Raw genomic sequence first — 13,382 nt, forward strand, 5'->3', positions numbered from 1 at the left:
CTATTCTGGTATTTTAAAGAGTACTTAGCATAAATATTAAGCAACCTAACTAATAGGGTTCCAACTCCCAGCAACAACAAAAATAAATAAATAAAAAATAGGGAACCACCCCTCACGCTCCACCTCATGATGCTTAATCGACGTAATCAACCTTAATTTGATGCAGTGTGGAAAAAAAAGGCACAGAAATCAATTATTTTTCAAGAAATATTAAATAGATTCAACATCTTTCTTCAACAAAATTGCAGACTGCACAGATGGTACCTTCCCAAAGGAAAAAGTACTATAGCTTACTAGGGTATTTATATTAGACTTAATAGTCACTATATACAGTAATTGACTTCTATTCATTTTACATCAAATTAAAACTTTGGGTGTCAGATAATTATTTATTAAAAGCTAGACATTTTAAATGAGAATAAGAAAGAAAAGTATGTCTTTGTGCCCCCTTTTCCCTGTTAATGCCCTATCGGCCCCCCTGGCTAAACTTTGCTAGATCCGCCCCTGCACAGTTACCAGCCGTCAGCTACGTAGAAAAAGATCCTCGAGTAGAAAGTAATATTAAATACATTCTAACAACAGCTGATCAAGCTTAAACGTGCTGCTGTTGTTCAGCCGCTGGTTTCCTCTTTCTGGTGCAAAGTGGGCCAAAAACAAACAAGAGACACTGACTCGCACAGAAAAGCCGATCAGCTGATCATTAAGCAGTTTCATGATTGAAGTAGCAGCAAGAAGAGGCAGTCGCTTGTTAAGCTTAACGCAGGAATGCTTTACAAACATTCAGAGATGGACTTACACACTTGCTTTACTTCTCTCGGGATAACTTTGTCGGAGATGAAATGCCGGGTTGCTAGCGAAGCTCCAAATGCTATCCAGACCACCGACAGGTCCCGCATGCCACAGCCGCTCTATCACGTGATGCATACTGCTAACGTTCTGAGGTGAGTTATGGCGTGTTGCAAGTTTTGTGAGGTGCTTTCGTGATATTTAATGGATCGGATTACATTTTTTATTTTTCTCCGATATCCGATCCAGTAATTTAGGTCAGTATCGGACCGATACCGATACGTAATATCGGATCGGTCCATCTCTATTTGTAACCTGTGATGTAGCGTATACTTAGGGTACAGATTGTTAATGTCACAACATTCCATATATGCAGAATCTGCAAATATCCATTATGCATGTTTCCAGCACCTTTTTGAATCTCTGTTATAGAAAATTGAGAGAGTTCTGAAAGCAGTGTACCTACTAATTATTTTTTACTATGTAGATAAGCTAGCTAAAGTCTGATTTTTCATTTATTCCAAATCGGTTCAGGTGTGTGTTGCAATCATACTCACATGTTGGTGTGAAAGCCTGAGACACCTAGATGTGAGTTTGTCATCTGGATGTATTAGTCACCCAATTTCATCTGTCAGAAATTTTGTAGCCAGAAGGAGACTCAGTAGGTGTATACTGTCCTTCTAGCAGACACAATGTACCTGACAAGCCGCAACCAGTGGGACGCTGAATAAACATTGACGGGAGGCTAGGAAGAAGTGTCTCGCACAAATTCCCACTGCTCTCAACTCTCACGGGCCACATTGAGGTAGATTGTAGGTGGCTGTGATTACGTTCAAGTTATAAAAATAAATGCATTAGACTTTGGTGAATTTGTTACCTCATAATGAAACAAATTGATTCAGCAAGTCCTTTCTGTGTGAACTGAAAGTTGTCATCCATAAAAGATGATTCAAGCTGCAAGTGAGAGAGATTGACTTTAACGTCTTCTGACTGTTCACTGGCATTGGCAGTAAGACAAGAAATGCAATGACCAGTAGTCATACCATTCAAAGGAACAGTTAGAAATGAGCAGTGACATGTCGGAAATAAGGTGGGTATGAGTCACGCACACCCTAACAAAAGAATGCGCTTTTGGCAGAAATGCAGTGAACATACAGGTGTTCTTGAAATACAAAGAGTATAGGTGGTGTTATGTTGTCTAGCAGCATGTCCAACCTTACAAACAGCAATGAGAATTGGTTGGTTGGACAAATATAGGTGATAGGTGGTTGGCGAGAAACACCTAATACATAATTATGAATGGTAAATAGCAATACATGGTGTGTCTTTTTTGTAGTGCTGAGGTACGGTTGTACACAGGCACCGATTGAGTTCCCATCAGTTTCTCTAGCCTGTTGTTAAGGCTAAACCAGGGCAAATATCAAAGTTATTTTGGTCAGCTTTGTCTTTTTTTTTTAAAACATGTATATGCACAGACATTGGAAATCCAACTTACAGACCGGTGAAACCAGTGTACTTTTATTGTCAGGCCCAACCCTGGATTTGTACAAGGAAGGGCATCTGGCTTGAAAAGGACATCAACTTTGCGAAATCAGACATGCAGGTCATCAGATTTCCAGATCAGTCAGGGCCCGGGTTAACTACAGCTTATTAGATTTTAAATTAAAGGAACATAGCTTTTCATTCAAGTAGTTTTCCATATTCTTTATTCATAATTCACTTGAATATACTTAAACAAATTTAGACTTGCTGAAAGGTGGAATAATCTCATTACAACAAAACAGAATCAGTCTCAATAATCTGTTTATCTTGATGTTTCTTTTTTATTAATCTGTGGAAGCTAAAATTGTAATTGCAGTTAAAATTTGATAATGCACAGCCCTGCACATACATGCCGTATATAGTGCCCTCCGTCATCCTTTTGTCTCCTGTAGTATCAGCTTGTACAATTTGGTTAACTAAATCTGAGGCTCATGTGGTTTGGCATTAGTATAGCGAGTGAGCTGCAGCTGAGCAGTACAGTGGGTGGGTTGTGAGGATGCTGTCAGCCCTGACACTTGAACTGCTGGGCCAGCAGCATCCTCACTTGAGCAGATCTACACCCGCTGTCACGACTGCTGCACTATCAGCTGGTGATTGGCCAGCAGACACCCCCACAACTGCTTCTCTGAATACCTGATAAGGGATAGAGGTCATCTGAGAAGTCACACTTATTGCCACAACATTTTGGGAGAAGTGGTGAATCACTCATTAATGTATGCCATGCACAATGGTACAGATTGTTTTTTCTTCTCACTGCAGTGGAGTTGCAAGAGAAAGACAGTAATGATATGAAGAGGTTGTAGTGTAGTGCACTGTGCAGTTTATTTTTGTTGTCAAGCTCTAATGTACCTTTGTGGGTGGCTTTAGAAGTACTGGTACACTTCTCATGTGTTGTACTGCTGTCAAACACACTTATGCTAACCTAACACAGCTGTCATGTTTCTTCTTTATTCCCTTCTAATTTATTTTTGAATTCCAGAGATAGATGTGAATGATTCAGCACATTTTCTTTCTGTTTTTGTCATTTCAGGTGAAGGCACGGGGGACACTTTGTCTGTCTCTATCTACCTGTCCCTGGTGGTGTCTTTGATGGTGATTGTGTCCTTGGTGGTGGTGCTAGTGAACTGTGTGACCTGCTGCAAGGAAAGGGAGATCAACTTCAAGGTGAGAGTTTTGGCAGGCAGGTAGCCAGACACAAGTGAGTTTCATTTCCTTCATGCAGACTTGACTTGATGAAAACACAGTGGGTGAATGTATAATGTAATGGGCTGTGTGTAAATTTAGTCTAAAAGAGAGTCAGCGTTTTTTGTTTGGGTTTTTTTTGTTGTTGTCATGCCGTCAACAAATTTATACATGGCATATGTTTGTGTGGACGTAGGAGTTTGAAGATCACTTTGATGATGAGATCGACTTCACTCCGCCAGCAGAGGACACCCCTTCTATGCAGTCCCCAGCTGAGGTCTATACCCTTGCTGTGTCTCCTGTGCCCCTGCCTGGCCCGCCACACCTCCAACCTCCTGCCCGCATCACAGGTCTGATACATACACATTCACAGAATCATGTTGTATAAATAAACTTGGCACAAACACTAAGGAAATGTGTGTATCTTCCATGATTTCTTTGTTGTAACAGTGCTTTTAGGCAATAAGTCTTATAGTGTTGGAAAGCCTGGTTATTTCCCTTAAATAGTGCCACAAGGAAAATGCATTTGTGGGTTGAGCAGCAGAGTTGAGTTTATGGGTTGCGCCCATGAGAAGCTTACAAAATCTTTTCTCCCAGTGCCAGACTGTTTGTTCTGCTATTGATGGTTTGGTTTGGTTTGGTTTAGTTTAATTTACTGGACTGGATGATTGAAGTCTGAAGAAACAAGACAGTTTGCAATTTAACTCATTCACTGCCATTGACGTCTATAGCTGTCAATGGCAGTGAATGAGTCAATGGGTTTAACTCATTCACTGCCAATGGCTGGCAGTGAATGAGTTAATAATTTATTTGTCTAATAAACGGGGGCCTCAGTAGCTTGTGGGTGAATGATGCACAGCCACAACAGCAGTACTCAACTCTGCTGCTCAACCCACAAATGCATTTTATTTACAAATTTTACACCATTTAAGCAGAAATAAACAGGCCTTCCAACGGTAGTTAAAACAAAGAAATGATCAAACACAAATTTACTTACTTTTGTGTGCTTAGCTTATGTCATGAAATACGGTTGTCCATTAAAATATGTTTGTTTGCACTTTGTAGTAAAAAATGTTCTATTAACACCAGAGGTGGTGGAAATCCACCTGTAGACTGTTTGGTCCCCACCATTAAATAAATATTGAGGGTAGAAATATTAGTACCCCAAAACGTTCTCTGTGGAAAAAACTAAACAAAAATGGGATTTCTTTGGCAAATGTGATCACTGTGTCACAACAGTTCACATAAATTTGAGAACAGTACAGGGATGGAAGGGTGTATCTTAAAAAAGTTGTCACATTTTTTATTGAAAATGTCATACCTAGTACCCATAAACAGTGACTATGAAATACTTGTTCAGGGCTCTAGACTAACTTTTTTGCCATGGGCGTACCGGTACGCCTAACTTTAAAAAGTTAGGCGTACCGGCACAAAAGTTAGGCGCACACACATTTTATAATAATTTATATAATATAATGTGTTTTTCTGGGTACACTGTGCTTTTTCAGCATTCAAAGATTGATGACACCGTGTCAGAACACTGGCTATGAATTTCAGAAGGATCAGGCCTTAACTTAACGAAAAGTTAGAAATAGTTCTTTTCCTATTACAGCTACATCCACTTCTGTTGTGCCTAGGCTGCTCACTAGGGCTGGGTATCATCACTGATTTCTATAATCCATTTGATTCCGGTTTTCAAAGTCCCGATTCGATTCAACTTAGCCTCAGACAGTCAGAAATATTATAATTCTGATCATTTATCAGTACTGACTACATCAGAATTGTGAACATCACAGCAGATGCCTTTGTGTGAAAGTAACTGAGAATAAAACACAGAAAAACATGAAGGAGATTTTCCTGGTCTGGCTTTTTATAGCAGATAACCTTAAAAATATTCTACAATGTTCTGCATATAAAGTTAAAATTTCTTCAGTATTGAATAACAGAAAAATAGGCTTTCTTGTCCGAGGTCATTTAAGTGAAAAAAGAAAAAGAAAAGAAGACAGCAGCCACAGCGCTGTAAACAACGGTAGACTGGTGGGTAATAAGCGAATGAATAGTACAGAAAACAGAGATTTGAGACGGGAAACTGTTCTTGAAGTAGAGAGAGAGAGATAGAGAGAGAGCTAGCTGTGCATGAAGTGTGATTTTAATAGTCGTGGAAGCAAAACAGCAAAATTCATGACGACATTGATCAAATGTGAAGCGCAGTTTGCTGCTTCTTTTGCTGCTGGCTCGGTGAATTTTGGTTGGAGAGAGACAAAACCTGCAGCTCAGAATCAGCGCAAAAAGACGTAAACACAGCGTGGACCCGACTCATCAGAATCGCTAAGCTCCGACAGCGTGTCCGTCTACGGGCCGTTGGGCGAGAAAGCCGAGAAAGACAAAGCTGATTCTGATGCGTCGAGTCCGTTCTGTGTTTACGTCTTTGTGTGGAGTCCGTGTACCTGCTCTCATCTGCTTTTTGGTTGTTGTTGAAATGGTTTTGTGAGCTTTAATCTGAGAATCTGGCATTTCTGGCAAAACACAGTTATATTTAAAAGTCAATTCAGGATTTAATGAATTGATATCGCTTTATTCAAGCTACTCACCTCCCACTTCCACCTGCACTTTCAACTGGACCACGGCCAATCAGAGAGGTCCCGCCCCTTAATATCTCTGATTGGTTTAGTCCACGATAGGGGCATAATGTCTGTCTGTTGTTGACCACAGGGAAGGTTGCAGATTTTTTTTTTTTTTTTATTGTTACACGAACAGTTGGTTGCACAGGTGCAACCAAATTTTTATTTATTTTTTTAGTCGCACCACTGAAAAATTTGGTCACATTTGCGACCAAATTGGTCGCACTCTAGAGCCCTGTTGTTCATATCCACACACGGTATGTTAAACTAGTTAGTAACTTAATGTAAAGAAGTAGATGTACTTTCTGTTTAGGTGTAGTTAGCTACACATGCTGCATACAGTGCTTAGTGCTAGTCATTAGACAGTTTTTTTTTTTTTTTTTAATTTTTGTTATTTTAATGCAGTTTTATTGTTGTTGTAATTTCAATGTGTTTGTCTGAAACAGGTTTCTCTTGTAAATGAGACATTGAGCCTTAATGGGACTACCTGTATAAATAAAGGTTAAGTTAAAAAATTAAATATTTCAGATAGTTTGTTAAGAAGACCATCTCTGACTCAACTATGTGACAACACAATTTCTCAATTTAATTTCACTGTAGTGTTTTCTATTTTGAAGTTGTTGTTTTATTAAGTGGTTCAGATGTAACTTGTGATGTGTCGGTTGGGGCAGTCTTAATAACAGTGATGGGTATTTGGTGTCACAGAGGGATCAACAGGCTTCCAGGTCGTGCGCCACAGTCTGAGCTACATCCAAGAGATCGGCAACGGCTGGTTTGGCCAGGTAAGATAGTTTTTCTTTAATTATCTTCTTCACAAAATTGCATCCACACAAAAGACAAAGAGCTAAATACTCATCTGAAAAATTCATTTAACAAGATGGCAAGCTGTCACTTGTGATTTAATCATTGAATCACAAGTGACAATCATTAATCAATATCGCTACAACCAGTGACTACAGTGGCTTGCAAAAGTATTCGGCCCCCTTGAACTTTTCCACATTTTGTCACATTACAGCCACAAACATGCATCAATTTTATTGGAATTCCACGTGAAAGACCAACACAAAGTGCTGTACACGTGAGAAGTGGAATGAAAATCATACATGATTCCAAACATTTTTTACAAATAAATAACTGCAAAGTCAGGTGTGCGTAATTATTCAGCCCCCTGAGTCAATACTTTGTAGAACCACCTTTTGCTGCAATTACAGCTGCCAGTCTTTTAGGGTTTGTCTCTACCAGCTTTGCACATCTAGAGACTGAAATTCTTGCCCATTCTTCTTTGAAAAACAGCTCCAGCTCAGTCAGATTAGATTGCGAATACTTTTGCAAGCCACTGTAGTATATTGTGTCAAGTAATCCTTACCTCTCAAGGAAAAAAAGGACACCTTTTCCTCTGTTAATCAAATCTTTTTCTTTTTCTCTGCAGTTAGTGGTGCTCCTTGAAATCTTAGAAAAAAACATCTAGACTTGGGTGGTGGTGATGAATCTTTGTTTTCTTTTTGTTTAGCGTGACGTGTTCTTTCTGTTGTATTAACAGGTCCTGTTGAGTGATATCTACACAGACCCAGGGACAAGAGTGGTGGTCAAGGAGTTGAAAGCTAATGCAAGTGCCAAGGAGCAGAATGACTTCCTGCAGCAAGGGGATCCATACAGGTAAAAACTGATGTTTCTCTCTTTGAGAGCACCCCATTTGCAGAGAGCTGTTATTGTTTTTCAGAAGGCTATGGTTAGGGTCATCAACTTATCAAAGACTGTTTTGTTTACTGCACCCGGAGCATCTTTCCTCTTACTTATTGCATTAGTAATTGCAATGTATAGTTTGCTTATTTTAAACTTTTTTGGTAACCTGATGGTCATCAAATCAATGACCTGTTATGTCAATTTGGTTTTCAGAGTTTTGCAGCACCCAAACATACTCCACTGCCTTGGACAGTGTGTTGAGGCAATTCCCTTCCTACTGGTTTTTGAATACTGTGAAATGGTAAGTAACTATATGCTTTTTAAAATACACCAGTACAGGTATTATGTCAATAATACCATATGTACATGGGAATTAAATTAGGCTGTTGTCAATCTACCATCTACAGTCCTTGTCCAAGAATTTTCAGTGATTGTGAAGTGGCTGTGCTTATGGTGTTTTAGCCACCACTCACCTAGAAATTTGTATTCATTGAGGAAATTGAGGAGTTTGAGAATTAGCTCATACACAGGTATTTAAAAGATAGTACTCAAAAACTGTTTATCAACTTGTGATATGTGAGAGATGCTCAAATTTCGCAAGAAACTGGTTCTTAGCAACTACTAAATATAGTAGTGAGACTACCCGGTCTAGGTGTGTCTTTAGTCACCAGACCTACTCTGGAGTGATAAGACCAGATAGAGACACTATTATGAACTTGGCAAACTGAGCTTTTTTTCTGCGATATGACACATTGCACTTGTGATTTGGATAACTATATCAGGGATATTCCTGGCAACTAATTTCTTAGTTGCCTAACAGATTGTTCTAAAACTAAGAAACTCAGATATTAATGTAAATTTAATTTAATGGGCATTGTCAAAATCCATATTCTGCTTAAATGCATGGTACTTTGCGTTATGCACTATGAACCTGTGTTATACTCCAAACAGATAAGAAAGACGAAAAACACTTAAACTAACCGGCTCAAACTGGCTTCTTTCGATGTGTAGGAGCTCTACTCTGAGCCCCTCCTGAATGACTGAACTCCTTACAATATCGCTAAGGGAGAGCCCATCCACGTTTTGGAGAAAGCTGAGTTCCGCCACTTGTATCTATGATCTCATTCTAGTAGTTTTAACATAAAGATCAGGCCTAGATTAACACATTTATAGTATTTCTCAACAACGATGGCAGATGACTGTATAACATTTAGGACACAATAATTTATTGGCATTGGAGATCAATTACAATTTGAACAAATGGCTTAAATGACTACTACGTCTGGTACCAACTAGTGACAACAGTGACTATTAGACGTGTAAGCGACTAGTCGCACACATCCCTAAACTACACATTTTATGGCTCATTAAAGTACCTTAATTACCTCGTCAGCATGCACTTTTTATGACGGTTGTAACTGCTGAAGGCCAGTGTATGGTGCTTTGTAAGGGTTTGTTTGCAGAGCTCTCTGCCTATACCAAAGAATTATGGGAATTCACCTGACACAGAGGGTATGGAGACACTATTTTGTGCACTCCTCCATCAAGTCAGTGGAGCATTACCTCTGGCTGATTGAATGCTGACTGGTTGGAAACATGTTAAACAGCAAAGAAGCACAGACAGTGGCTGCTGTGGATAGTTGTAATTAATTTATGTTACTACAATATAAAGACATTTGTTGTACACTTTGATCTCGGTTTCTTCTGCAGCCAGTAGTTTTGATTATGGTGCACTATTTTTTTTCATGCTGCCCCCTAAAGTGGCAGCAGACATGAGGCAGACATTTGTCTACCTGCTCAGCATCAGCACTATACCAAGCTGGAGAGTTCATGCACTCATTACTTTACCAAATGATTATTGAAGATAATTTTTTTTCTATGTTTTAAACTTAAGATAATATGTATATGTTGTTGAATAAGTTAAGTTGTTGCCAGTTTTCTTTTATAAATATGGTAAAGATAATGGTTTAAACCCAAAAAATAAAAATAATTACTTAAAAAGCCCAAACCATCCACTCAAAGCCAAGAAAATGAATGATCTAATCATAATGAAGTCACTCAGACTACATTATGGCAGCTGATTTATTCACTCTTCTCCTTTATTTATTCTGGATGGGTTGAGTTCTGACTGAGGGAAAGCTCTCTTCTCCTGCCTCCTCCTTCTCCGGCCCGAGTTACATAGTTACTCTAAGCTAGGGACCTCTCACATTCCCACCTCGCCCAGCAAAGCAACAGGCTCCATTTACGCTCCTCTGGTGTCAGATCCCCCAGTTGCTGTGTTTGTGCATTTTTATTGCTGGCACCTTGTGTGTGTGTTAGCGGCTGTTGAGTGCAGTAAACTAAGCTCTTTCTAAAGAAACCTATGGGTGCACGCTGATGAATGCAAAAAGCCAAGAGTGCTGTCTAAAAATATAAACCACCCTGTCATTTCTGTTTGATTTATTTAGCAGGACAAATCTTGACTTTGACTTTGAAGTTGTGTTGGAGAAAACTTCAAAGTTGATATATTTTATATATTATATATTATATATTTTAATGTTTATATAATTTTTTTAATTTTAATGTTAGTAATGTTAGGCCTGTCTGTAAATGTAGAGTTTGTACCCAGGTAAGGCGTAAGGTAACACTGCTTGGAGCAACTTTCTCCTTGCTTCCCAGTTCTCTGACATGTCCCTCAGTGTCCAGTTCAACTTATCTTGCCAGGGATTGCGTAACCTCACTAGACTGGGGTATTGTCAGCTGCCCAGACCTGGCAGATGACCTGGCATTGTGGTTTTTCCCAGCCAACTCTCGTAATGGCTCTGACAGGACATGGAAGTGAGTCTAGGTGAATGACTTATTATGAATGCGTGCAAGCTATTAGGGAGGATGGCATGATGAAGAGCAAGTCCTGTTTGTTGAAGGCGATAATGTGTGAGGGTAGCACGACTGAGTGATGTGTATGCTCACTATCCCTTGCTAGATAAAAGTTTTGAGGCCTTTATCCAAGTACGGTTCGGGTCTCGTCTTATCAGTGTGATAAGCAAGATGAGCAAAATAAGCTGCTGACACTTGCTTCATAAAGAAACAAGTGTCGAAGTGCTTGTGTTGCATGTAAGGTAAGGGATGACTTGCTGATGGCGTCTTCCTACTTGAGGCCGTGTCAATCATCTGCTACATGTCGAAACATGAAATGTGACACTGCAGCTGCCCAGCGGACAAGGTGAATCCCAAAAAGCCAATGTACTGTGACGTTCCCTCTGGCAGGCTTTTGATTGATGGCGGTTTTTATGTTTTGTATCACCCATGCCAGTAATCCTGACTGAAAGCATTTTAGACATCAAAATACATCCAGCAACTGGTACATGGGCTGCAGAATGTCACATTCTGTAGTGTTAGTGAAAGCTTCAACTGCGTAGATTTTCTGCCTAGTGATTGGCCAAGATGTTTGTTGAGACTTTTCTAGTTCAAGGTCTCAGACAAGTGGCAGTTCTTCTTTTTATATTTCAGAATTCACCTTTGTCCTTTTTTAACTGTTACAGCAGCAATCGCTGTGATTGCTTTTTCTCTTTGTAATACTGTAAAGAAGTTACACCATCACCCTGTGAGCAAGGTTATGTTGTTGTTGCCCATTCTCACAACTGCTTTTATTGAAAATCAATTATTTTTTAAACTTGAACCGATTTAACAAAGGTGCCTATCCTTGGCCTGCTGTGGTTCTAATATCCAGTCGCAGAATTCAGCAGTAGAAAGCACTTAAAATAGCTTTTTTCTTTTCCCCACCACTGTTAACTTGATCGTGTGATTACTGAGTTAGGCACGAATCTGTGTTGGAACCTTTACATATCCTTGTTATAAACAGGCCAGACACCAGACTTAATTGTTTTGGCCTTTCACGGTGAATGTCATTTCATTAACAGCGCTGGATCCCCATGAACCCAAACCTAATCACCTGCTTCACATAAAGATAGGCACGCAGTATCACTTACCATATATTGAATATAGCTCTTCAGTGAACACCCCTTCTCAGAGCTATGTGTCTGTCTGTGTCTGTCTCTGTCTGTCTGTGTGTGTGTGTGTGTGTGTGTGTGTATGTGTATGTGTTTGTGTGGAATAAGCAAACAAATAGTGCTTACGTAAGACGACTGATCTAAGCTGCTTGCACTGAAATGGCTCAAGGAAAAGTAAACCCTTTGTAAACACACACCCAGACTTGCATGCTCAGTAAATGCATGGGATTTGACATTTTTATTAAAGCATTATTAGCATTATCAGTGGATTCTAAATACACTAGCATTATTTTTAAAAGAAACATTTGTTTAATCTACATCAATTCCCCTGACAGTTTGATTTGTCAGAATCACTACTTCATGACTTTTTGCTGTGAAACTTAATGAGAACTGAGTAAACTAACAATCCTTGGTCTTTACTAAAATTCTATAACAATACAGTTCAAAAATAAGAAAATTGCAGATTGCCCCTTGTGAATGGTTGAAGGTTAATTGTTTTTTTTTTTTTGCCTGACTTGTCTTCGCTTTTAAAACTTTCAGTTATCGGCAGTTATAAATACCAATAGATTGGGAAGTGGCTAAAATTAGCCACTAAGATTGTCCTGGCAATAAATTAGTCAGGCTCTAATCATGCTGTTACTCTTTGATGGCCACCTTTGCTAAAAGATGTTTGTAACAGGGTTCATTCAGAAAAACCTTTGCTCACATAGTTCATCATCTAGTTAATGGTTAGCAAAGCTCTAGTATACAGTGCAGTATTTAGTTGCTGAACAGTCTGAAAAGTTTTGGTTAAAGTGTTCACAGCAACTCCCTGTTGACTGTGTTTTGAAACTGCACTCATCTGAGATCCAGCTCCATCACAGAGACCCCTGCAGGACTGTCACTCTGATAACTTACAGCATTTTGTGTCCTCTATCAAGTTCATGTCTGTGTTTATTGTTTAGAGGGGACTTCAGTCTGAACTAGAGCAGGGCGATATGGCCAAAAATATTTATCACGATATATATTTGAAAATTTGCGATAACGATATAACCGACGATATAATTGATGCGAGACAAAATACAACTCCACAACATTACTAGCGCAAAAAGACAACCTTCCATTTATTTTCACTTAAACAAGAAACTGGTTTTTATGTACATTAAAAGCTTTATAAAAATGTAACAGTGCAAATGCAAATTCCTTGCTGAAAGTTTAACCAAAAGGCATTTCCAGTAGAAATGGGCTGACATATCCTGAGCATAACCATGTATAATATCCACTGAAGTTAAAAAGAGGTGCTTTGCAACATTAAACTGCAGTGTGCAGTACGCATTTTTCGGACCATAAGGTGCACGGGATTATAAGGCACATTAAGCGAAACAAAGCAGTCAGATAAATCAAACTTTATTAAACTCATTCTTCTTGCTTCCTCCACTTCTGTACCATTGATTCATTAATGTTGAATTCTCTGGCAGCTGCTTTATTCCCATGTTGCTGCAGTATATTAATGACTAACCTCGTATTGTGGATGGATTATCTCAGTTGTTCTCCTGACTGAAGTTTGGTCCGTTTACAGCATCCTGCCATGCGATTGCAT

The 13,382-nt window shown here is 39.2% G+C and overlaps 1 protein-coding gene across 1 annotated transcript in view; it reads left to right on the forward strand.

Annotated features, from left to right (window-relative positions):
• The window catches only part of lmtk2 (lemur tyrosine kinase 2), a 33,519-nt gene that overhangs the window by 6,974 nt on the left and 13,163 nt on the right, over window positions 1-13,382 (forward strand). The window contains exons 2-6 of the mRNA XM_086289077.1: window positions 3,359-3,492; window positions 3,707-3,860; window positions 6,837-6,913; window positions 7,672-7,787; window positions 8,028-8,115. Coding sequence (XP_086145203.1) covers window positions 3,359-3,492; window positions 3,707-3,860; window positions 6,837-6,913; window positions 7,672-7,787; window positions 8,028-8,115 — 569 coding nt within the window. The remainder of the gene's footprint in view (window positions 1-3,358; window positions 3,493-3,706; window positions 3,861-6,836; window positions 6,914-7,671; window positions 7,788-8,027; window positions 8,116-13,382) is intronic.

Source organism: Aulonocara sp. 'chitande type north' Nkhata Bay, linkage group LG4 (assembly GCF_057382095.1).
Source record: "Aulonocara sp. 'chitande type north' Nkhata Bay isolate Kocher_YH1m ecotype deep benthic linkage group LG4, A_spYH_male_GT1.1, whole genome shotgun sequence".
NCBI lineage: Eukaryota > Metazoa > Chordata > Actinopteri > Cichliformes > Cichlidae > Aulonocara > Aulonocara sp. 'chitande type north' Nkhata Bay.